Consider the following 25,817-nt stretch of genomic DNA (forward strand, 5'->3'; position numbering starts at 1 on the left):
ACCAAGTTTGTCGCTTTTGGGGAGCAGAAAACACAGGCTTGTTGGGTCTGGGATCAAAGTGCTGTGATTACTGTGTGAGGGTTCAGAAAGCACTCCATCAGCCCTGTGCAAGGAGAAGATGGAGAGGCTGCAGGCTGTGTATTCCAAGTGCTGCATCCCCGGTGCACTGTGCTTTGCCTGCTGCTACCCACTGCTGTTAATCAGACTGCAGCAGCCCCTGTTGCTGATTTATCATCTCAAACCAGTGAAAAGCAGCGGCTTGATCAGTACCCCCTGAGAGCCCAGCAAAGGCTTTGGGCAGAACACACAGTGAGGGTGGTGTGGGAGAGTCCCGTGGCATTTGACTCATCCTTGTCTCCTGCAGGATGCTGTGCTCCCTCTTAGGCACGAGTGATCTGGGTGCTGGGTACCTATTGCTTTGGGGCTGTGCATGCCCCAGCCAGCTGGTCTGCACCCAGGAACCCCAGTGGTGTACACGAAGCTGCTGCACCCAGCTCCTGGTGTGCTAAGGGGCTGGTGCCCTTTGGCTCCTGGCTGTTGGCTGTATCCTCTTGGGATGGTGCTAGTGTGCATGGAGAAGGGATTTGGGCTTAGCTCTGTCTTGGCATGGAGCCCTCCAGAGGCAGGGCCACGCATGCCCTGGAGCTGTGCTGGAAGCTGGCTTGTTTCTCATCTGCTGCAATGCTCCCTCAGAGTTTCACCTACACCACCTGTATGCAGAAAAATTTATCCTGCAAGCCAGCCCTTCCATGTCACTGAGCTGTATCTTGCACTGGGGGGTGCTGCTTCTCCAGGGCAGTCTCACAGCCTTTGGGAGCCCCTGCCCATCCTGGGACAGCTGAGTTCCTCTTCCATGCCTTCTGGAGAAGGAAACAAACGGCTGCCAAGCTCGACATATGGTGATTTTTGGGGCAGACTGGTAGAGTTCAGTGATGCTTGTTGGCAGCTCAGCCTCGAGAAAGCAAAGATGACAATTTAAATGCATAGTGACATTGTTCTGGAAGATGTCTTCCTGAAAGATAGCCTTGTCATTTTACAGTGCTGAATCGTTCCCCTGGTGCTAGAGTGGTGGAAAAGCTGAGCTCTTGGGATGCCTGGATCTATCCTAGTGCCCATGGTATTCACCAAAGCGCTGTGTCAGCCTGTGGAGCCTTTTGGGTTGCAAAACACATCTGTGATTACCTACAAATACTTCCAGGTTGCATGGTGTGAGTTATATTCTGTTCATCTGGGTGTGACTGTGGGCTATGTGGTACTGGAAACCTGCTTCATCATCGTGGGAACATCTGAGCTGTGTATGTCTGGATCACATTGAGTTGCTTGTAACATGCTGTTTTGAGGCCTCCCGTGACCTCTGATGTCTTGTGTGAGCTCAGTGGATTAAAACTTGTTCCCAAATTTCATAAAATAGGTTTATAATTTGGAAAACAAGGTATTGAAAGTACTATCTTCTTTCTCTTATCTTTGTATTTGATTTGGTCCCCTTTGTCTTTTTTCACCGTGATGTGTGCCTTTTTTTTGTAATTTTCTGCTGCTTCCTTCCCTCTCTCTTATCTCTCCCTCTGCAGTTCTCTCCCTGATTCTCTCCATTCCTCACTCCCTCTCCCTCCCCTGTGCAATCTATTTGCAGGCAGGTTGTCTCTTTGATTTACTGTATCTCTCCTCAGTGGGATTATGATGAATGGTTTGTATGGCCGAGGCTGAGCTGGCCTGACACTGCATGTTTGCACGGGGTCAAACACCTTTAGAGCAGGAAAAATCATGTGAAGGTACATGGGGGACCTCGATACTGCCAGCCCCACTGCTTCTGCCCCACTGATCCTTGGGCAGAAGGGAGCAATGGGGATGGGTAAGTGGGTGGGTGGTGGAGTTGAAGGTCCAGTATGAGTGACCCACCAGATCCCAGCAAAGAGGGGCTCTTTCTGCTCTTTCCTATTCTGCATTGAGCTGCCATGGGGCAATTCTAACTTTAAAGAAGGTGTAAAAGATCTCTTCTCAAGGAAAGCCTTGCTATTGGATGGGAAGTGATGCTCAGAGCATTTGTATTGACTTGTCACCAAGTCAATGCCTGCTTGCATATGCAGCTGCTGGATGATGCATGTTGGTAAATGGGACTTGTTCATGATGGGGAACCTTTACATTGCCTCTTCAATTTCTGGCTTTTCCAGTCTGTGTTAAGCACTGACAGAGGGCTCTCTGTGCCCTGGTACTACAAGTTGGTCACGTGTGTGTGTACCCATACATTCCCAGAAATGTAGGCAGGTATTTCTTTGGGACACTTCTAGTTGCATCAACCAGTGTATTTCAGTGTGATACATCCTGATACGAATAGTGTTTGCTCCTTGTAATTACAGCACTTTATGGGGAGGGGGCACGATGCAGCCCATCCCAACGTAACACAGCACCTATATATGTGTAAAACCACTTTCCATTCCCAAGTGTTGCTTTTTGGCCACCATTGGTCTACAGGTGGTGTTGGCGCAGCAGAGGCTCTTCGTGTAGCTGCTGCCCTTGGAAAGGTTCATCACAAAGCTCTGAGGTGTCGGTGTTCCCATTCACAGCAATGGGCAGGGAAGCATCCTGCTGCCTTGTTTTTGTTGTTTAGTGTGTCCTCTGCGATCTGAACTCGGTTTGTTATTCTAGGGATAATCTTTCATAATGAATCTGCGGGAGATTGATGGGGATAGCTCGTTATACACTTCCAGAGCAGTTTCGCTGTAATTCTGTAGCAGCAAAATGCACCATTAAAGGCAGAGAGCCATGGGAATGATGGGACATAATTAGTTGTTGCTGTAATATTTTTGATTGAAAGTGTATAGATACCGCAAGCAGCTCTTTCAGAAACTGGGGCTCTTAAGGAATGTGAAGAGAAGCAGTGCTCCTCCAGTGGGAGAGGACGATCCTGCTCTTCTCCTACCTGCCTCTCTGCCACTGACGTAGAGACAGAAGAGTCCTGTGTTGAGATCCAGATGTGTGCAGAGCAGCTTGCACATCTGGCTTGCTCCTGCTTTGCTACTGCTTGATGGGAAGTGTGAGATATATGGCAATTTCTTGCACCTTTGGAGTGTCGTGGCCAGGAGCAGCGCTGCCATGGGCATGGGAAACAATGTATGAAATGGCCGGGGTGACTTTCTGGTGTAGGTTTGAGCTTCAGGTCTCTGTGTGTGGGGGACAGAGGGAACTGAATTATAGCAACTCCTATGGCACTTGTAGGACTCCTTTCCCGCTGACATTAAGAAGCTTAATCTGAGCCGTGAGCAGATTAGGACTGGCAATAGCAACTGTGCTGCGGCCACAGGAAGGCAGAGCTGTGGCATTGTCTCCATCAGCATTAGTTGGTGCAGCTCCCAAGTACTGCCACGCTCTGCAGCCTATCTGCTCTCACCCCACATTTCTTATTCCCCCATTGTTTGAGTGATGCTCCTCTGAGCCCACTGTGGATGCCACCTTGGTCCCTGCCCGCTGGGGACACACTGGTACCACTGCAGATGGACCCGCTCCACTCAGCAAGGATGTTCCTGCATGCTAATTGCTGGCATCTTTACTTGTTACGAGTGTAATTGTGAGTAGATGTTTGTTTTTGTATTGATAATTAGGGACTGGAACAGATGGTGGAGGCTTAGTTTAAAGTAATGTGTCCATTAAAGAAAATCTACTGTATACGGCGCAAGATTCTTCACTCAGAGAGAGCTCTGCTTTCCACAGCAAAGCTCAGCTTCTCCCTAACGAGGGCTTTGGCCAGACATGAAAGATCATGTCCCTGCCCACTGACAACTCTCCAAGCCCTGGTGTTTAGCTTTATCGCAGGGCACTGCTTGAGGCCAGGCAGCCCTGGAGCATCCCACCTGTGTGTGGAGCAGCTCCCTGCTTGGGGAGCAGGCAGTGTTTCGGTGGGCTTGGTGCATCAGATGGGTTGCTGCAGCTGAGCAGCGCTACTTCTGCTCTGTGGGTGGCTCTGATTGAGATGGAGTGGCACCAGCTGGACCTGGAGGTGCCTCCAGCCTCAGCCATGTGGTGGTTGTGTGGTCAGCCTTGGGGTTTTGGTGAGGCCAAGCTTTCTCTGAGCCTCAGTGAACGGTTTGGGGTTGTTCTCATCTTTGCTTCTCCTTGCCCCAGAGAATGGCGTTGTAGAGAACCATAGTGGGAAGATGTGCCATCTGGAAACATGCCTAGATCACTAAGAAAAGACAGGCAAGAGCTTTTTGGTTGGGAGGCAGCTTTTTTTGATGCTGACAGGATGCATCTCTTCTTGGTGTATGTATTTCTTTCAAGTCTCCTGCTTCAGGAGCTGCTGTGTGCCACGTTGTGCTGTTCCTTCCAGCTTTCTTCCCAAAATTCAGAGCCTGTTTGGGGCTTGCAGTGGGAGGAACTGACAGAAGGGCTGGATTTTGGAAGGGGAGCCTCATGAAGCAAGCACCCTCTGTATTTGAAGGGCTGTAGCAATGATTAACGAGTGCTTAATGACATGCATGGCCATACAGCAGGGGGAGAAGTAATATTTGCATGGTGTGCGGTGGGGACACAAATGGGTGCAAGTTGCTGGACAGGGAGATGGAATAAGCTGTGACTGAGATGTGTTGTTTGTACCAGCACAAAGCTAGGGGATGTGCTTGCTGTGGTGCTGGGCTGCGGAGCGAAGGATGGGGCCAATTCCGGGCACGTTTCCTTCCCAGCTTTGCTTTAGACTTAGGAGTTGAGCAAATTAATCTGCATGTCTGCTTGCTGAAAACAAATAAATAAAACCTGGAGGATTTTTCCCATCTGTTTCTATATGTTGTTGCTCTCACTGTTATTGTTGTTACTCTTTTTTTTTTCCCTTGTACAAGAGCAAGAAAAAAAGCAGGGAAATGCCAGCTGTAATACTGTAGTACAGCTTTTCAATATCTCCCACCAAACCCACCATTGAAAGCCTCCCAGCACAGAATCACCACTCCACCAGCTCCACTGTCATTCCTATGGCTGAAATCATCCTGCCAAGTCACAGCTGCCAAGCTCCCCATGGAACCCATGTCAGCGTGGGTTTGTGTAGGTGGTGATGCCACAAAGCACAGTGTCCTCCTTCGTGTTCTTCCTCTTGTGTTTCCCCAGAAACCCTGATGGACACACGGACGGCGACGGCCGAGCTGGGCTGGACTGCCAACCCTCCGTCAGGGGTAAGTTATCCCACATCCAACCACACAGTCCCAGAGCTGATGAGATCCATGTGCATTCCTCCCTGCCCTGCTGCCCATCCAGCACGCTTCTCCTGCTTGCACCTCCCCTCTCCTGTACCACAAGGCTTGTAATTAGGAAACATTAGCAGGCTCAAAACAGCTTTCATACCTGGAACATCATCCATAATTGCACTCAGCAGTGCTCTTCCTGGCTATTAATGTCACTTTTATGAAGTAATGAGGAACAAAACACCCCGAAGCACTTAAAACATCTTTTTTATATAATACGAGTCGTTGAGGGATGGAAGCGTAAAATAACCTGACTCACATTCCCCTGACAGAAAAAGTGATAGACAAAGACGGGTGCAGACAGGGAGGGAGCGGTGGGTGGTAGGAATGATGGAGAGGCACTGTGGAGCCCGAGGTACAGCATTTGTTGGCTTGGTAGACTGGTTCCTTTGCTCCTCAAAACCACAGCTGGCCACTGTGCTGCCAGTGGTCCCGAGGTGCAGTGGTTTTACAGCTTTGCAAGCATCCAGTGTGAAATTTGGACAAAACTGAGTGATGAAAGAGCTCTGCATTCAGTGAAATACCTGCACGCATACAGCAGTAGAAGTACAGGTGTGTAATTAAATGAGAGTGCTTAATACCTTTCTCTCCATCCTTCTGTTGGTTTGACACAGTGAGCAGCCTTAGGCTCACCCTTAGGGAGGAGGTGGGGGCCTCTCTCCCTGGTTCTCCTGCTCACCCTGACCTCAGGGATGCTACAGCCTTGGTTGGGACATCCCTTGGATGGCAGCAGTAAACTGTGTGTGTTCCTGCTCCTCTGCCTTTCAGGGCTGGGTCTGCCCATCCTGCTGCCACCAGAGTGATGCCTAGGAAAGGTGGGGAGGGCTGGCAGAGGTAAAGAGGGCAAAGCCTGTAACATTGTAGGGTTGCCTTGGTTCACCCATGAGTGCTGCTGCTGCCTCACCCCCAGAAATCATGCCTGGTATCAGCATGCTGCTTAAAGATTGCCGCGTGAATAATGCTGTTATGAGGAGACTGTAAACATGGATTAGCAAAAATGAATGGATTATGAGGTTGTAAATCTGTCTGTGGGACACTAATGCCATCGTACACTATTCACAGTTTGCTGCTGTCCCTTAATTGAAATTGTAGCCTAGATTATATTAATACTCTTCTCTAAATCAAACCACGAATCTGTATTCTCTCTCTTTGCTGTGATGTGCTTCGGGAATGTTTTTTTTGCCAGCGGAAGCAGTCCCATTGTGCTGGGAGCCTGAGGTCAGACATGCTCATCTGCCCCCACGCTGACTTGGTCACTGGCATAAACACAGCCTCTTGCACTGCTTTCCTTCTTTTCTCCAGTTGCCTAGTCTGTCTTTCTTTCCCTCGTTGCATCTTCTCATGAGGTACTACCAGGTGACCTCCAGAGGCCCCTTCCAGTCTTAACCATTCCTTGGTTTTGTGCCCTCCTTTCAGGACGGCCTTGCTGCATGCGGGGTGACCACCACCTCCAGTGCCCCATCTCCTTCTCATGACTTCTCTTTTCTCCTTTCTGCAGTGGGAAGAAGTGAGTGGCTACGACGAAAACCTGAACACCATCCGTACGTACCAGGTGTGCAACGTCTTCGAGCCAAATCAGAACAACTGGCTCCTCACCACCTTCATCAACCGGCGCGGAGCCCACCGCATCTACACCGAGATGCGCTTCACTGTGCGGGACTGCAGCAGCCTCCCCAACGTTCCTGGCTCCTGCAAGGAGACCTTCAACCTCTATTACTACGAGACAGACTCTGTCATTGCCACCAAGAAGTCGGCCTTCTGGATGGAGGCACCCTACCTCAAAGTGGACACCATTGCTGCTGACGAGAGCTTTTCCCAGGTGGCCTTTGGTGGCAGGTTAATGAAGGTGAACACAGAAGTGAGAAGTTTTGGGCCCCTGACACGCAATGGCTTTTACCTGGCTTTCCAGGACTACGGGGCTTGCATGTCTCTGCTCTCCGTCAGGGTTTTCTTCAAGAAGTGCCCAAGCGTGGTGCAGAACTTTGCTATTTTCCCTGAGACCATGACGGGGGCAGAGAGCACCTCTCTGGTGACAGCACGGGGCACCTGCATCCCCAACGCCGAGGAGGTGGACGTGCCCATCAAGCTGTACTGCAACGGGGATGGGGAGTGGATGGTACCCATAGGTCGCTGTACCTGCAAGGCTGGTTATGAGCCAGAAAACAATGTGGCTTGCAAAGGTAAGGCTGGGGTTGCTTTGCAGGGAGCTCTGTGCTTAAGCTTTTTTAATGTGGTGTTTGTACCCAAACTAACTGCTGTGGGTGATGTCAACAGTGTGGGGCTCCAGAAAGTCTTGTCACAAAACAGTTTTGTTTTAGAGGGCTGAGGTGTTGTGCAGGGTGTCACGTTGAAGGCTGTCAGACTGCTTTCCAGGTGATGTGGGTTTTACTCTGGTGCCCCTGATCTATGGTCACCGGTGTCCTTTTAGGGAAGTGTGAATTTTCTTCTCCTTCCAAAGTCTGAATTTATCCTGATTGCCTTTGGCTCGTGGCTGTGATTTTTCTGCTGGGAGTGCAGCTTTGGAGCAGAGCCTGCTATGTATCCCACACGCTGTCGTGACCCAGTGCACAGCAAAAATAGTAGGAGTAGAGCGGAAACCCACAGCCCCAGGATGTTTGCAGTGTGCCAAGTTCAACCTGCAGCCTCCGTGCTCTCCAGCCAGTAGCAGTGCTTGCAGAACTCAGTGCAAATCTCTGCTGTGGCTTGCAGTGTGATGAGGACGAAGGCACCGACTCACTGCTGCACTGATTTGCTGCCTTCAAAGGGCGATGCTTGCTGGTGGAGCCGCTTTCATCTCCTTGTTATTTCCCGAGCAAAGCTGCAGGAGCCAGGCAGCTGTCCCCAGCCTGAGTGCTACTCTGCTGCTCTGCTTCTGGGTAGTAATTGGCTTTTTTTCTGCTGTTTTTCTGGGTTCCCCCAGCCACGCTGCCGGTGTGCAGCTGCCAGGTTATAAATATGGAAACGGCGCTTGCTGCTTGTCATCTCCTCTTGCAGTTCTGGTGAATATTTCCCGAATAACATTGGAGGATTTTTTTCTATTAGCATTACACACTGCCCTTGCCATCTCTTCTCTTAAAATGTGCTTCTGTGCCTTGCTTGGAAGCAGGGGAGCAGAGGATTTTTGTGTGAGAAGCCGATTCCATTTCTGAATGGAATGGCTTTCTGAATGGCTTCTGGAAGAGTTGAGAGCAGGAGGGGTTGAGAAGCAGGAGTTCAAAGGCAACTTCAGAAAGGGTTTAAAAGCCACAGGGTCCTAGGGCTGGTTTGGTATAGGAAGGGCTTGGACTCTGACTCCAGAATGCTGGTGACAGGGTGTCTGGCAGGCTTGGCTGGGATGCTTTTAGAATAGCCAGCATAGCCTTTTTGTACAGGTGTGTTTATGGATAAATGAAGATTCCAGAGCTAAGACTCAAGCTATGCAGAAGCTTGCTTTTTCATTTGCCTCAGTAAATATTTGTTGGAGGATGTGGGAGAATGCAACCAGCCTGGCAGCTCCCATTGTTTTTCACTGTGGGGAAAAAAAAAGTGCTTTCTTGTCATGTGAAAACTGGGAAACCATGAATCTGCACACTTGTGCAATGCTCCTGGGCTCCTACAGAAGAGCCAGGGCATTGCAGCAGGGGATGAGGGATGTCCACATCCCAGAGCATCTGTGCAGCACCCAGCTGGGTGTGGAGTACCTGCTGTGAGGCTTGTGAAGAACAGGAACCGAAGGAGAAACCTCTGCAGACTTCCAAGTACGGATGGCCTTGGTTTGCAGGCATGCATGGAACTAAGGTTCCTTTGGGTGGAAGCTTAGGAAACTAGCAGGTCTAAGGGTGTAGTAATGTCTGGTGTGGGTTGGCCAGCAGCATCCTGAAGCACACTATTGCATTCTGTAGGTTCAGCTTGGGCAGGTGGCTTAGCAGTCCCACCACGTGTGACTGTGTACATCCTATTGATGGTGGTGTGAGTGCTGCCAGGCACTGATGTGATGCTGTGTCTGCAGCAGGACTCGGTAACACTCCTGTCCCCAGTCACTGCTGCAGGAGGAGTGGCCGAGGCTGGGATAGTGAGTGAGACCTGTAGGTCTGAAGGTGTTGTGGTATGCTGGTGAGGAACAGCAAATCCATAGATCTGCCAGCCCTCCTTAGAAGCCTGGTAAAACCAGCAAGTTGGCTGCGTTTGGGTAATAATCTTACCTTGAGCTGACTTTGTGTGGCAACCCTGCCCATAGCAGGGGATTGGAACTGGATGATTTTTAAGATCCTTTCAAACCATTATAACCATCAAAGCATTATACAATTCCATGATTCCCAGTGGCTGGTGTGCATCTTTTGGCCAGCAAGCTCCTCCTTGACTCCATGTCCCTCAGAGACCGCAAGGGAAGATCTGAACCCACTGCTGCCCTACTCAAGTGTCAGTGGGCAGGAACTGGCAAATAACAAGATCTGGGAGCGATCATTCCATGGGTTTCTTGTTGGGTTTGGGTGGTGGAGTGATGCTGGTTAGGGATGGGAGCCCACCCCTTGCTCTGGAGATCTGTGTCCTTCAGTGTCACTGCTTGTTGCTGGGCCAGGTTTGGGATTGTGCCTCGTGTTGGGTGAACATCTCCTGTGTGCAGCTCCCAGGAGGCTGCTGACATCTGCTTGAAGCTTTCATCAACCCAAGCAGCCAAGATGAGCTGCTTAATGAGCCCAGGGGAATTGTCGCGGAAAAATCTATGGTATTTTAAGGCTGAGAAAATGGGCTTAATTCCTCAGAGAGGAAAGGGGGGAAGGGGGAAAAAAAAGGGTTGAGTTGTTGAGCTATTTCGCCCCGATCTCATCCCTCCTGGCATGGGAGTGGAGGCAATGCTGTGTGGGGCTTTGGAGTGGAGCAGGTTGGTGCCACCAGGGAATCATTAATGCTGGCTGCTTACTGCCAACCCCAAGTGCAGACAGCACAATCTTCCTTGGAGTGTTGTGTTTTGGGGTCAGAGTGACTGGAGGGCCTGGCTGTCCCATTGAGGTGGGTTTTCTAGCTAGATGGTGAGGCTCTGGCACCAGGCAGTGCCTTTCCCTGGGCACCTCGCTCCTGGCTTCTCTCAGCCTTTGGTTGATGCAGAACAGTGAATAATGCATCAAACATGCTAGCCTCAGCACCATTTGGTGGATGTTGAACCATCCATCTCGTTTGACCGTGCTGCATGGCTTGGGACACAATGCATCACTGCACCACGAGGAGGTAGGAGGGAGTGTGGGATCAGGGGGGTGCCTGAGAACTTGGGCATGAGCGTACGAGGCACGGTTTGTGTTTATTCCCAAAAGAGAACCAGCAAAGCCTTTCTCTGCTGGTGTTGCACCCTGAAGCCTAAGGAGGTGAGCGGCAGGGAAGCACTGTTGGTTGGGAACAGGGCGGTGCTGCCTTGGCTTGGGGGGAGTAAAGGAAACGGGCTGAAAAGGAAGCAGCTTTGTGCCAAATTTTGCATTTCTAAATGCAGAGTGAAGAGCTGAAAGCGCAGATCTGTTGCATCTTTCTTTTTTCTTTAATTTTACCCCCACTGCTTTGTCTCCATTGCTCCCACCCCTGGCCATGCTGGTGCCCCAGCATTGTGGCAGTGAGGACATGTGTTTGTCCCAGGATGGGTGGCCATAGGGCAGAGCTCTGCCCAAAAGCCCTTTGCTCCCTTCAGATCCCTGCCCACTGCTGGGTGGGACAGGCACAGGTGCTGCCAGCTGGGAAGGGATGTCCCTCAAGCATTGGGAAAGAGAGGGGAGGGAAATAATAATAATTAAAAATAGCTAATTTTCCCAAAGTTATGCCTTAATGAAGACATCGATTCACAGCTGTGCTAATTTCATAAAGAAACATCCAGGAAAACCGTGTTAATTTCCACTCCTCCCCCCCCCCCCCTAATGAGCATGATGGAGGTGTTAATTAGATGTTATTAGCCTGAAGGCTCTCCAGGTGTTCCCTGCCCTGTGTGGATGTCCCTTAGAGCTGGCAGGGCTGGGCCATTGTGGCTCAGGACAGCCTGGTTGCTCTGTGCTGTACTGGTGGGGTTTTCCTCTCCTCCAACACAACCACTTATACATTCCCCCCATTTTCACAATGAGGACTTTGGAGTGTTGTATTGATTTTCAACTTAAAAGAGGCAGAAAAAGCTCACATTGATTTTTTTTTATTTATTTTATTACTATTTTTTTTTTTTCTCCCAAGGATCTTTTCAAGAGCCTATTTACAAATGGGGAATAGCCCTGCCTCCCAAGCTGGCTTTGTCACACCGTGCTCACACGTAGGCTGAGCAGCAGCGTGGCCCTGCGGGAGCTGGGATTGTTCTCAGGACAATGGCCGGGCAGTGAGGAAGAGTGGGGTCCAGCCCGTGTCCGGCCCTGCATTGTTCCTTGCTGACGTTTGCCAGCAGCCAGCACCTGGCCCTATTGGTGACTCATTCCCAGGAGCTTGGAAACCTTTCTGTGACTTTTTAACCTTTTATAAAACGGTTTTCTTTTGGCTTTTTGGAGGATGCGCAGTGGGACGATGCTTTTGGTCTCCCTGGCACCAGGAGGAGGATAACAACGTGCTCTCAGCAGCTCAGCCCAGCAATACTAACGAGCAGTTTTCCAGCCTGTTTGGTGCTTTTGCTTTTTCCCCGTTCCTTCATTTCCCATTTCTATCTGGCAGTGGAGCCAAAGTGCCATAGGAAAGCACTATTCAGGGTTGCTTTGGCAGCCTTGCTGTTAGGGGGCTGCCTGCTGTGGGGTTGGGACCTCTGTGCCCATGGGGTGGATGGAGGAAGCTGAATCTGTCCCAACTGAAAGCAGTGGTGGGTCTGTATGTCCTGGTGATGAGAATGTGGCCACGTGGCTTGAGCTTTCTGCTGTCCCCATCCCGGTGTGCCTCATCCATCAAAGCATCAGCACTAACGAGCAACCACTCCAGTTGTAATTAATAAGCACTTGATGTTGTCTAGATTGAGGGCTACTGCGTGGTGTGAGCTGGATGGAGGAGGCAGGAGGCTCTTAATGAGCTCCCAGCAGGAAGGAAACACTTGTTACCTGCATATCGGACTGCTTGGGGCTCCAGCATCACCAGGGTGATGCCACCACCACAAGGTGCTTCTGGCTCCTGATCCTCTTCCTAAAGGGTTTGCTTGGGGTGCTGGCTCAGCCAGAGCAGGGAATTAGGAGGTAGAAAAAGGTGAGAAGTTTGTCAGGGCCTGGTTTTAATGTTAAATACTGACATTTCTTTTGGGTGTGGAGCAGGTTTCTGCATCCCAATCTGCTTCTTATTTCTACAGTATCTTTTTCCCGTTGGAGTTTTTCCCTTTGGGACTGGCTTTGGCTACCTGCATCAATGCAACACGGCCAGTGCTACTCATAATTATGTGGGGCAAGCACTCGGCTCTCAGCCTGCAGCATGTGCTTGGGAAACAGTGTGAATTGAGATGGTTTGAGGCAAATTGAGAAGACTTTGTCCTTCTGTGGGTTCCTTCCATGGCTGAGGACCAGAATGACAACAAGGACAAGGATGCTTTTATAGTAGCTTTCACCCTTCTTTCTTCCAGGGTTTTCAGAAAGGGGGAAAATCACCCCAACTACTCCTCCTGCAGCCTCTGTGTGCAATAAGTGTGCATTGCATAGAGGGGAAGCCATGTCCCAGGGATGGCCCCGGAGCCCTGAAAAGGTCAAAATGTGTCATCTGCACAAGTAGCTGGGCCAGCCCCAGGAGGAGCATACTCAGCCTTGGGAGGCTGGGGCAGGCAGCAGGCTCAGCTAAGGGGGTTTAGGCAAGCCTGCTGTAATTACAGGAGAGCAGTGCTAATTGGTAATAGTGATAATTATGGGGCACGTGTTTGCAGATTACAGGAATTTGCAGAGAAGTGCAGTGATAAAAGAAACCTGAGGATGCCTGCTTGCAGAGCGGACTTTGTTCCCATGTTGTGACAAGTGACACTTGGCTACCTTGTAATTAAAGACAAAACCCTTACACCGACCCACCAGTATGCTTATAACAGGGGCATACTTGTATGAAAGCCTTCCTCCCATCCACCTCCCTCACTCTGAGTTCAGGAGGACAGTCTCTGATCTTTCCCAGCACACTTCTGCTGTCCTAAAGGAAAGGATGAAGCTGAGTACCACTGTGTACAGAGAAAGCATGGGGAGAGAGATGTGCCAGCCCTCTGTGTTGGCATTCTGGAGGTCACCTTCAGCATCCTGAAGGTCACCTGCATGTCCTATTTCCCTTGGTGACTCCATGTGTCTGGCTGTATGAGCATGGGGTATATATAGGAGGCCATGCATGGGATGCTGGGGAGAGGGTGGCCTCCTTTGATGGGAAGAAGGAAGGGTGGTATGGGACAGCAGAGTGTCCCTCTGCGGTGCTTTGTCTTCTCGTCAAGCACCACTGGTGTGCCTTGGGCAGGGGGGGAAGGTCCCCGGAATAATCAAATTGTAAAATATTGTTTTCATTTATTCTTTTTTTTTTTTATCATCTTTTAATATCTGGTGAGACCGTGCGAGCAAGAGGCCTTCATGAGTTTTGAATGACAGGTTAAAGGGCTCCAATAAAGATTAGATGGTCCACTATCTACCAAGGAAATTGCATCAAAGTGGTTACTCCTGCTTGCTCCTATTAATTTCCTCTTTGTGGCTGCTAGGAGATGCCTCATATCCTGATGCAGCAGGCAGGGGCTAAGAGGCACTTTCCATTATCTCAATCATCGCCGTGTTTATGAGACACTTAGTGTGGCTCTGTTGTGCTTTGTGAGTGACAGCAGTCTGGTGCCACCAACATGTGGGCTGGGTGGGGGTTACCCAGGCTTGGTGCTGAGCTTTTACCTCTGGGAACCAAAGTACGGATGCTCCCTGCCACACCACTGGGTTTCATTGGGTTTTCAAATATGTGCCAGAGGAGGTTCAGGTTGGATATTAGGAAAAATCTCTTCTCAGAAAGAACAGTGAGGCACTGCACAGCTGCACAGGGAGGTGGTGGGATCACCATCCCTGGAGGTGTTCCAGAGCTGTAGAGATGTGGCACTGAGGGATGTGGGCATTGTGGGGTGGGCTGGGGTTGGACTTGGGGATCTTTTCCAGCCTAAACAACTCTGATTCATGGGTGTTCTTTTTGTGATTGTTAAGGGTAGAGGTGCACCCGTTCATCAACACCCTGTAAGCCCCCCTAGTGGTGGGGGTGGGACAGGGGATCCCATTTTGCTACTCTGTCTTCAAAGCAATGAGATGGCTGATTAACGAAGCCTTCTCCCATCAGCGATTAAAGGTGATGGGAGAAGGCTGGGGGTACCCTGACACATCCAGCACAACCAACTTCTCTCTCTTCTCTCTGCAGCCTGCCCAGCTGGGACATTCAAAGCCAGTCAGGGTGCAGGGCTGTGTGCCCCATGTCCCCCCAACAGCCGCTCCAGTGCTGAGGCCTCACCGCTCTGCGCCTGCCGCAATGGTTACTTTCGGGCTGACCTGGACCCACCGACAGCTGCCTGCACCAGTGAGTATCAGGGGAACTCAGACCTGCTCCTGCTGTGCAGTTTGGAACATGGAGAGGGGTTCTGTGTGGTCATGGTGCTGTCTGTGGGCTGTGTGAGGCTGCAGCATGGGCCTCGAGCCTTAGTTTTGATGAGGAGGGAGTAAGGAAGGAAGAAAAGACTGCAGCCCTTTGCAGATTGGTGGGAGTGTGAGTGCTGGCCTCAGTGCCTCCAAAGTGTCCCAGAACATCACCGTGGAATAATGAGTGCATTGAGTTAGAGGCTTTAACATGAGGCCCTTATGGAACAGGCTAAGCAGAGATGCTCTCTCTACATGTGGTTTGCAGAGCCACGAGCTGCTGGGGGTGCCAACCATCTCCTCCTCTGCTGTGGGCTTGCATCCCTTGAGCCATGGGAGACCCAAAGCATGGAGCTTGGTGGTGACAGTGCTGTCTCCTCACCTTGTGGCTGCCTAGCCAGCTGGGTGCCTGTGAAGGTGGTTCAGTAGCTGAGTTCTCATCTGCGTCCCACTTGTTACACTCTTTAAGGTGTGTGATTGGGACTTCCTGTGCCATATCTGATAGAAGATCTGCTGGAGATGGGCTTTGCTCAGAATCACAGAATGACCAGAGTTGGAAAGGACCTCAAGGATCATGAATCTCCAACCCCCTTGCCACATGCAGGGCCACCAACATTCCCATTTAGTACTAGACCAGGCTGCCCAGGGCCCCATCCAGTCTGGCCTTGACCTCCTCCAGGGATGGGGCATTCACAGGTTCTCTGGGCAGCCTGTTCCAGCACCTCACCACTCTTTCTAAAGAACTTACCATTTGGAAACTCCATTTTTTTTGAAGGTGGTGGGATGCTTCCCACATCGACTGCACCACATTATCTTCCATGTGCACCCAGTGATGCTTAGTGCGGTGCTGTGCTTCAGACTCAGTGTGTGTCAGTGCCTCTGTGCTGAGCTGGAACTGTGTTTGTGTGTTGTGGCTTGGGCTCATGGAGCAGCAGTTGGCAGGCAGAACTGCATCTGAACCGGTGTCTGCGTTGTACCTCATTATGCTGTTGATTTACAGGGTTGCTATGCAAAAGGATTACAGTATTAAAAAAATAATCCATTTGCTCATTTTTATTTCTTCTTGTTGAAGCTTAATTTTCAAACGGGCTAATTTGAGGTGCCAGCTGTTCTCTGTCAGAGTTATTCTGTGTCATGGGAGCAAACCCTTCTCTATCTTCATTTAGTGTATTAGCTGAGCATTATAGGGAAGTCTTCATGGTAAAGCAGTGCCATGACCTCAATCTGGGCAGCTCCAGCCAGAAACTCCTCCACTATATCTTTTCTTTTTCCAAGATCCTTTAGAGCTTGAAACTTCAGAGCTGGAGCCTGCTGCCTGCATTGGTACTGCAGAACCGGGTGAGCATGCTCAGCTGGTGTAAAAAGGCTTTTTCTCCCTTTTTCATTTATTTATTAAGGGCTAGAGTATGAGGGCATCGTCTGTCCTTCTGATAATCAGGGGAAAGCTGTGATTAAGGACATACAGAACTCACTTGTCCTTTTTTTGCTGCTCTCCCCTCTAATCCTGTTATCGGAGCTGGTTTCAAATGCATCTCCCACTGCGTTTCCAGCAGCCTTCCTCATGGTGAGGAGGGGAGCATGGCCCCATTGTAGGTAGTTGTGGTGGTGGACCTGTCCCAAGTGATGCTGTGGAGCAGCACCTCAAATCCAGCACAGCCCTGTGGGTGAGGATGCTGCACTACTGATTCTCCACAACAAAGCACACTTACTCTTCTGGAGGGAAGAGGAACTAAATGGATAGGAATCTTCTGTTGGATTCAATTTTACTTATAAGGTCTCATTTTTTTCTTGCTGTTTTAACACAATGCTTTCATCTGCTGTATCCGTGGCAACAGATCGAGGCTCCTTATGCCTGCCTGGATGTTGGTGAGGGAGAAGGGGGCAAGGACACCCCAGCAGGGCTCTGGGGTCCCCTTGAGCTGCCTGGGGCCAGTGGCTGGAGCAGGGCGAATCTCCATTGTCCTGAGTGCTTGCAGCTCATTGCCTCCATCCCAGGGAGCGACTGCTTTGCATCACTGCATTCCCTGATGCAGGAGGCTCCCTGGGACATCAGTCCTTCAGCAATCTCTCCTCCAGGATCAGTTCCTTCATCATTTTTATTGCTCAGCTCTGAATTCTTCCTAATGTGAAAAAGTCCTTTCTTCTTCCTGGAAGCGCAGTGCTCATATGCAAGGCCCGTTGGCATGAGGAAATAATTGCAGACAGCACTTGGGTTTTTGGAGAAGGGCTCATCCTAAAGACACAGCTGTGCATTTGATATCTCTCCATGGTGTGGCTGGTTGGCTCCCTATCCTATCCTGTTTTGCCTGCATATAGAATTGGTGCTGTATTTAATTCCCATCCTCTGGGCTCTTCCCTGCAGAGTAGCCCCAGGCACGTGCCCATTGCTCAGCAATGGCCAAACTGTCAGTGTGCTGTTAATGCTGTGTCAACCGAAAGCAGGGCACAAGGAGGGCAGTGTGTGCAGTGCTGACTCAAGTCAATTAACTGTATGCATGTTGGTACATTAGCTAAACTCTGGGCTCTGAACAGGGAAGAATATGTGGCTGTGCTTGATAAAGGGATTTGAAAAGAGAACTGTAGAATCTGTAGGGTTGGAAGGGACCTTTACAGGCCGTCTAGGCCAGCTCCCCTGCGATGATCAGGGACACCAACAGCTCGATCAGGTTGCTCAGAACCTGGTTAAGCCTGATCTTGAAAGTCTCCATAGATTGGGCTTCCACTGCATATCTGGACCTGTTCCTGTGCCTCACTGCAAAAGGCTTTTTCCTTAAATCCAAGCTAAATCTACCCTTTTTAAGTTTGAAACCGTTTTCCCTTGTCCTGTCACAGCAGACCCTGATAGAAAGTCAGTCCCCTTCCTGGCTCATGTCCAGCTGCCATCCACCAGTGCCCTGAAGTCCTTGTTGGCAGAGCTGTGCTCTATCCTTTCATCCCCAAGCTTATATTGATAGTGGGTGTTGCCATGACCCAGGTGCAGACCTTGCACTTGGATTTGTTGAACCTCATGAGATTCTCCTGGGCCACTGCTCAACCTGCCTAGGTCCCTCTGCATGACATCCCATCCCTTGGGCACGTTGACTACATCTCACAGCTTGGGGTTTCAAGATTGCCAAAAATAAATGATCAATTTACATTTGTGAGGCCATTTTCAGTTGATATAAATACATGACCTGCACATTTTCAAATGGAATATATAGATCTGCAGCCAAATATTCAACTCAGAAGTCTGATCGTGTCTCTTTATTGGGCTTTTGTAATTCCTATCTTAGCAGAGAAGTATATCCCTTGCTTCACAATCATGCTTTATTCATATCATTGATTTTTTTTTTTTTGAACAATTATTGTCAAGGATGAAGTACACAAAGAGTAAAATTTCATCCAAAATCTCTGAACACTTGGAGAGCTCATTAAGAACTGCAGCCACTGCCATTGTATCAGGCTGGTGTGTTAGTTTCACAAAGACAAGGTCACATATCCCACTAGTGTCATGGTTTCATGCATGACAGGGTGATAAGAAGGGGGGGAAGGCCTCGCTGGCCCCTTTCACCCTCTTGTCCCCTTTTTGGGAAGAAGAAAAACAAAAACGACCCAATTAAGATAAGGAGGGATATTAAATTTACTACAAATGGTAAAAGAATGTAAGATAGAGGTATTAAAAAGGAGTTAGAGGTAATAAATCAAACAAATGGGAAACAGGAGAGACATGTTCTCCCCCATCACTATGCTATTCTACCTCTTTAACCCAGAATTGGGAATGATGTGGGGAGTACTGGAGACTCCTGGGGGCTGTCGTTTCCCAGTGTATCATCTTCTTGGAGCGCAGCATGCAGGCTCTTGTTCATCACTGGCAAAAATGCATAACTAATGGTGTTGACTATGTTGAAAAATACCTTTTTGTAGCTGATAATTTGCTCTATCAGTAGCGTTATTGTGCACTTTGTATCTGTTGTCATTTCCATGGAAATAAATAGGAGGCATTACTTCTGAAGCGATTCATGTATATGCAGCTTGAAATGATTCCTGTTCACTAAATGTGACCCAAGCAAGCAAAAAGGTTGGGCACCCATGCTCTGGAGCATTCATGCCTGCTCCTGGCTTGGGATTTCTCATGGCTTTGGTCAGTGGACTCTTGTCTGACATCCCACCCAATGCCGTGGCTAAATTCCTGCATTCCCAACCTGAAATACTTGACCACTTTCCACTTAGGACTTAATTTTGTCCATCATTCCTCCGGTTTTGTTTTCTTTGGTTCTTCTTGCTAGGAAATGTTTCTTGTGATAATCTGCTTGAGATAAGCTTCTGGGGGTACCCTATAAATCCTTGAGCCATCTTAGCATCGTCTGATGGTTAAAATGGATCCAAATTCACAGCATGCTGCGTGGGTTCTTTTAGGCAAGAAACAAGTACATGGAGAATGAAAAGTTCAGGGAGCCCCAGTCTGAACCCCAAGCCCTTTCCTTCTGCTGGAGCTGTGGTTGGTTGGAGAAGGGTAGAGACTAAGATGAGGTTGGGGTTAGCTTTGGGGATTAGTAAAGATGAGGATGGGAAAGTCTGCACCATGTCCAAAGAGGTGAAGGTGACATCCCTCCTGAATCAGGAGGTGGTGGGTAGGTAGCAGATTGAGCTTGGGATGTCTTCTTCAGGCCCTGGGCACTGCCCTGCCCTACAGCACGCAGCATTTGGCACGAGGACCTGATTCAACCCTTCTCCTTCCCTGTAGGCGTCCCCTCCGGTCCACGCAACGTCATCTCCATTGTCAACGAGACCTCCATCATCCTGGAGTGGAACCCACCGCGGGAGACGGGAGGCCGGGATGATGTCACTTACAACATCGTCTGCAAGAAGTGCCGGGCGGACCGGCGTGCCTGCTCCCGCTGTGATGACAACGTGGACTTTGTGCCCCGACAGCTGGGGCTGACAGAGACCCGTGTCTTCATCAGCAGCCTCTGGGCACACACGCCCTACACCTTTGAGATCCAGGCGGTCAACGGGGTTTCCAACAAGAGCCCCTTCCCACCCCAGCACGTCTCCGTGAACATCACCACCAACCAAGCTGGTGAGTCCCAGGGTGGCATGTGGGATCCTGGGATTGATACCTGGCTTTTATCCCTGCTAGATTTATGGGGGATGAAGTGGCCTTGCCTCTCCTCGTGGCAGAGGACCCGGCTGTGTGAGGATCGTGGCAGGCAGAAGAGTTGAGAATCTGTTTGCATGGGGAAGAGACAGAGGATGGTAATTTCTGTGCTGTGCTGAGTGCATAACAGGCAACCTTTGTTAACCTGCTCCCTCAGGAATGCATGAGACAGAAACCTGGCGTAAATATTTTAGTATCCCAGCTTCTGGGAATACCAGTGCTGTCAGGCTCTTGTGTTATGTTTGCACCTGGCTGTCATTTTTGTTTCCTTAGCCACGTGCAGTCAAACTCACTGCTGACACCAAGAGTGCTTGTTCTGGGAGGGATTTTGGTGCTGTGTTTTTGCTGCCCCTGCTACTTCACCCCTGTATGCACCCATGCTTCCACAAACACCTCTCCCATTGCTCCACCTGTACTTCCCTGCTGTTGTCTTCACTCATCCTGACTCTGCAGTGGGTTTTTCCCTATTAGGGCTGCCTGCACAGCACCATCCCCACTAGGCAGGCAGGAGCATGGGGGGCTGCAAATGCAGCAGTAACAGCACAGCAGTCAAGCTAAGTGTTTAATTTCAGAAGTAGTGAGTGTCTAGAAGCGGGTATGGAGCGATTAAAAAAGAAAAGATTAAACATGCTGAGTACACAAAGACAGTGCTGGACTATTGACATCTCCTGTGGCACAAGGCAGGTGTGCAGCTTGGTCTTATGTGCTGAGCAGGACAAGGTGATTTCCCTGCCTAGTGCTTTCCTCCCACCTTTGTCCCAGGCGTGGGAGAATGATGGTGATGAGGAGGAGGGCAGAGAGGCTGGGACATGATGCTGGCCCCATCTGGGTCTCCCTGGCACAACTGCAGCTGCGTAGTGACTTGGGTGCCTTTTTGGAGGCTTTCAGTAGGAATAGGGGCAGGATTGTTCCAAATCTCATATGGAACTTGGAAGGTGAATATGCTGGGATGGTTTGATGCTGTGCTGCTTGGGCTTTGGAAATATTTCTCCTTGGAGTTCTGCTTGTCCCCAGGCAGCCTCCCCTTGCTGTGCTGCGGGAGATGTCATCAAGTGCCCAGACTACAGAGCGAACCCAGAGCACTGAGGATTTCCAGATCCCTAATTAAAAAGAGTAATTGCTTTAAGTAGCACAAGTCCCCTGCCGACTTGTCACTCAGGCTCTGCATCAGCCATTGTGGTGCTGTCTCCCCACTGCCACACTGGGACCTCATCCCACGGAGTGAACAGCTGCTGGTGTGGCATGAGGTTCTGCCCTCCCTGGGGCTGCCCTCAGCGTTAATTCCTCCCTCGCTTCCTCTGCAGCACCCTCCACTGTCCCCATCATGCACCAGGTGAGTGCCACCATGAGGAGCATCACGCTGTCCTGGCCGCAGCCGGAGCAGCCCAACGGCATCATCCTGGACTACGAACTGCGCTACTATGAGAAGCTGAGCCGCATCTGCACGCCTGATGTCAGCAGCTCTGTGGGCTCCAGACCGGCAGCAGTAAGCTTGGGGGAACCCCATGATGGATGGTGGGCGAGGGGTGGGCTACAGCATTGCTGCAACCTTCCTGAAATGTGTATCTGCAGGACCACAATGAGTACAACTCCTCCATGGCACGCAGTCAGACCAACACGGCCCGGCTGGAGGGGCTGCGCCCAGGCATGGTGTATGTGGTGCAAGTGCGAGCAAGGACGGTGGCTGGCTATGGGAAATACAGTGGGAAGATGTGCTTCCAGACATTGACTGATGGTGAGTGGGCAGCTGGGGGGTGTGCAGGGGGAGGAGAACACATTCTCAGTCACAGCTTTGGGCTTTAATTGGATTAAATGAACTTGCCTCTGCAAAATTCTCCCCTGGCAGGCAGTGTGACAAAAGCCAGGTGATTTAAAGGGATGTCGTCTTAACCACCAGCTGGAGGAGTATGCTGCTGTAAATCTCTTAGCTCTGTTTGCTCCCCTGCTATTTAGCTGTGGTTTTGTCTTTCCTGCATCCCTCCATGGTAATGGGGCTGTGTCCTGGTCTCCTCCCTGTCCTCCTTTCTCCAGGTGTTTGAGGCATCCCTCCTGTAAATCAGTGCTGCCAGCCCTTTCATCAGCTTTATTGCTCCTCTCTGAATAACGCTAATAAAAGATACAGAGAGCACAGGCACGTGGAAAAAAGCTGTTCTTCCTCCTGTCCTGGGTCACCATCTGGACATGAGGTGCTGTCCCCTGAAGGACCTGAAGCTCTTCTGAGATGTTGGGAGCCACAACTGAGCCTTCCAAGACAAACCCAGAAGGTTCAGACCCATCTCTCTTGGGATGCTTCACTCCACGGTGGTACAGTGGAGGGGCATAACCTTCATGGTGTCTTCTGACCCCCTCACCAGCATCGTGCTGTCATTCCTCTGGCCCCAGCCCTTCCCAGTGTATGGCCACTCAGAAATAAGAAGTCCCTTTAAGCACCAGTGATTCGTGGGATAACTTTTTATCACTGACAGCTCTGGGACAAATCCAGCAGCCAGTGAGTGCAGCAAGACAATTGCAATGGCCCCTCTGCTTCTCCAGATGCTGAAGTCCCTGCAAAACCCCTTTTCTGCCACTGCCAGCTTGGTATGGGCTCCAGGTCAGCAATGCTGTGGGTCCAAGCCATCTGCTGCTGGTTTCCTAAAGCTCTGCTTCAGCTTCACCAACCTCTGCAGGCTGATGAATGCCCATAGCTAGGACTGCAAAAGCACTGTGGTGTTGGCTGTGGGTCCCCAAAGAGCCTCAAAGGAACCTGGCTTAGAGGTCAGGCTGCTACAAATGATGGTTTAATATTATTAACACAGATAAAGATCCCCTGTGTTCATCATAAGATCATGAGAAGCGTGTCCCGCTCTACCTGGGTGGATGAGATGTGCTGCTGCCAGACCCACAGAGCACTCTGGTGGAAAGGAGTCTTTGCAGGCACCCAACAAGCCAGCCCCTATCTCCATCCCAGCATCTGTCCCCCAGATCTCCTGGTTTTCCTGATGTGGGGCCAGGTGGCAGCCAGCTGCAGGTGCCTGGAAAGCAGGGCATGCAGTGGGCAAGCTTCTGCAAGTGGGGAGAGGGAAAGCCCATGGGGGAGACTGAGTGGAATGAGATGGCACTGGCCCTTCAGCATCTGAAATTAGAGAAGCAAGAAGAAAAACCCTGCCTCAGATAAGCAATTAATTGAAATTTAGTAAGAATCAATACTGGAGGTTATTAAATAATAATTGTTAGAGGAGAATTTCTCTGGATTTGAGCAGTGTGCAAGGGAGAAATTCAGCTGTCAGTAATTAACTGCAGAGCAGAAAAATGCAGATAAAAGAGTGCTAAATACTTCCTTTTGAAGTGAATGTTCTTTTAACCCTTGCCTGTGGCTCCTGACACAACTAAGAGGACAGCTGTCAGCTGTTTAGGTATTACTCCACGGACCTAAGAGCAAAAATGTCAAAGCTCGTCATTGTGCACAAGAAGCAATCTTAATGTGGCCTGAAGTAAGGTACAAAAATGAAAGAAAAATGGCCTTCTGTTGAAGGAGGTTTGCAGCAAAATTTGATGCTCTCAGATGTGCCTCTTCTCCCGCGGGTCTGTTTGCCTACTTTCCTGGAACATTTAGGAGCCCTGTGAGACTCCATGAGTTAATTCCTAGGACCTTCTCTTCCATATTTTCAGCTTAATGCGTGTGTGAGCTCAGCACAGTGGTCCCTTGCCGTGTGCTCTCCTTGCTGACTGCCCTTGCTGTGAAACATTTCCCATGGGCCCATTTTGGGAGCTCTCCCCCATTTCTGGGGGCTGCCTCATTGCATCCTTTTCCTTCTGCAGATGACTACAAGTCTGAGCTGAGGGAGCAGCTGCCATTAATTGCAGGGTCTGCAGCGGCCGGCGTGGTCTTCATCGTCTCGCTGGTGGCTATTTCCATAGTCTGCAGCAGGTGGGAATGTGAGAGAGGTTTGGGGTGGGAAGGGAATGATGGGGAACGTGCTTGGGCTGGTCACCATGGCACAGGTGAAGGCACTGATGTGTGGGCTGCTCCGTGGGGAGCAGACTGGGGCAAAGATGCTCATGGAGGTATCTGATCTGTCCTTCCAGGAAGCGAGCGTACAGCAAGGAGGCGGTTTACAGCGATAAGCTGCAGCACTACAGCACTGGGAGAGGTGAGCAGAGAGAAAATGGGCCCGGAGAGGGGTTGGGGGGCTTTGTGTTGGTGGGGAAGGAGAAGAGCAGAAGGGGGCAAAATGATGATAAAGGAGCAGAGCAATAGCTCCAGGTGTTACCCAGCCCTGGCAAGCATTGCAAGCACCAGCAAACTCCATTTGCATCCTTCTGGAGAAGCCTTCCAGGTGCTTCTGCCTCCTTTTGGAGGACTCAGTGTATGGGATGAGTAGGATTAGGTGATTAGAAATAAATTTGCTAGCCAGGTCTGTGGGCAGACTGCAGCAACGTACCTGTGCAGGGATAGAGTTCAAGTTTTTTCTTGCATTTTTAGCTATTTCCTTGCTAGCAGCAGTGAATCTGTGTTGCTTTGGAGGGATTTTGCTGCATGCATGAGAGAAATCTTCAACTTCAGGGTGGGTCCTGCCAACACAAAGTCCACACAGGTACCTGTACACTTGGGTCCAGCCTGGGAGGAAGCAAAGCAGTAAGCATAGGAGGCTGGGGCTGACTTGGGGTTGATGTTTGGACTAGATGATCTCAGTGGTCTTTTCCAACCTTAATGATTCTATGGGGCTGGCAGCTCCCTGCTGAACTCACGAAGCAGTCAGCCTGGCAAAATCAGATAGGGAAAGGAAGGATTCAGGGGGTTCAAAACCAGGAAGAAAAATGTTGAAACGGATCTTGGTATTTCATTTTTAAAGCCAGGCAATGGCAGCACAGCAAAATTCTGTCAAGGTTAGCAAGCCTCCAGGCGTATGGTTGTTACATGCGTTGGAGCAAAACAGGTGGGAAATTTGTGGTGGGCGACTAATGGGGAGCTGAGGGCAGCAGCTGGAACAAACAGCCTGCTCGGTTAAAGGCATGGCAATTAGAGCATCTCTGTTGGCTCCATGTGAATCGCCCAAAGGGCATCTGTGCTGGGACTGCTGACCTGAGATTTCAAGGTGGTGAGAAGTGGGCTGCAATTTCCACGTCTCATCCCTGTGGGCCATCAGCAGGGATGCATGTATACATGCCAAAGGTGCTCTGTGCTTTGAACTTGGGGTGTTCCGCTGGCTGAGGTCTGCACAGAGAGCCAGTGAGTGGAGGTGCTTGAATCCCACTCGTTCGGATGGAATAGGGACATCCTCTGGGGGATTTGGGGTGGGAGCTGAATCTGGCAATTGCTGAGCCCAGGGCACATCAGTGGGTGTTTAAAAGCCAGCCTGTATTGGCAGCAGGCAAGAAACTTTGCTGTTATTTTCTCCTTTATTTATTCAATTTTTTGATCAGTGAGTCAGTCTTGGTTATGATCCTGTAAATCCCTTTGTAATCCTGGCTGGAGCATCAGCTGCTCTTGTAAAAAAATTTATGGGGCAGTTAAAGTGTTCGAGACAGAGCTGTAAAGGGATTTATGAACTGGGAGATGCACAGATGGCTTCATTGCAGTCCTTGTCCCTGGCCCTGGAGGCGCAGATCTCCTGCCCCAAATGCCTCTGATGTGGAGCAGGCAGTGCTGCAAGCAGTGTGTTCTTTGCTTTAGCAGTGCCCCACTCCCCCAGGATGACCTCAAGGATCAGGTGTCCCCCATACTGACATGTTTTTAGGATTAAGATTTACCATCTCCATCCCCTGCCCTTCCTGGCTTGCCATTGGGGCGAGGGGCAGAGCCTGCATCCTCCTGCGTTGTGTCCGATTCCTGCTGTTGTTGCACAGCAGGGGTGGGTGAAAAGAGGCCAGCAAAGCCTTGGTTTCACAAGGCTCCACACAGGTTTTCGATTATAATTGCTGCACTCTGTCAATTTAGTGGCAGCCACAAAACTATCA

General features: G+C 50.2%; 1 protein-coding gene across 1 annotated transcript in view; it reads left to right on the plus strand.

Moving 5' to 3' along the window:
* EPHB1 (EPH receptor B1) overlaps positions 1-25,817 on the plus strand; it is a 47,687-nt gene that overhangs the window by 11,161 nt on the left and 10,709 nt on the right. Inside the window, exons 2-9 of the mRNA XM_031596560.2 lie at positions 5,089-5,153; positions 6,721-7,402; positions 14,532-14,687; positions 19,467-19,802; positions 21,185-21,366; positions 21,453-21,615; positions 23,679-23,787; positions 23,946-24,010. Coding sequence (XP_031452420.2) covers positions 5,089-5,153; positions 6,721-7,402; positions 14,532-14,687; positions 19,467-19,802; positions 21,185-21,366; positions 21,453-21,615; positions 23,679-23,787; positions 23,946-24,010 — 1,758 coding nt within the window. The remainder of the gene's footprint in view (positions 1-5,088; positions 5,154-6,720; positions 7,403-14,531; positions 14,688-19,466; positions 19,803-21,184; positions 21,367-21,452; positions 21,616-23,678; positions 23,788-23,945; positions 24,011-25,817) is intronic.

This window comes from Phasianus colchicus, chromosome 10 (assembly GCF_987193195.1).
Source record: "Phasianus colchicus chromosome 10, bPhaCol1.hap1.1, whole genome shotgun sequence".
Lineage (NCBI taxonomy): Eukaryota > Metazoa > Chordata > Aves > Galliformes > Phasianidae > Phasianus > Phasianus colchicus.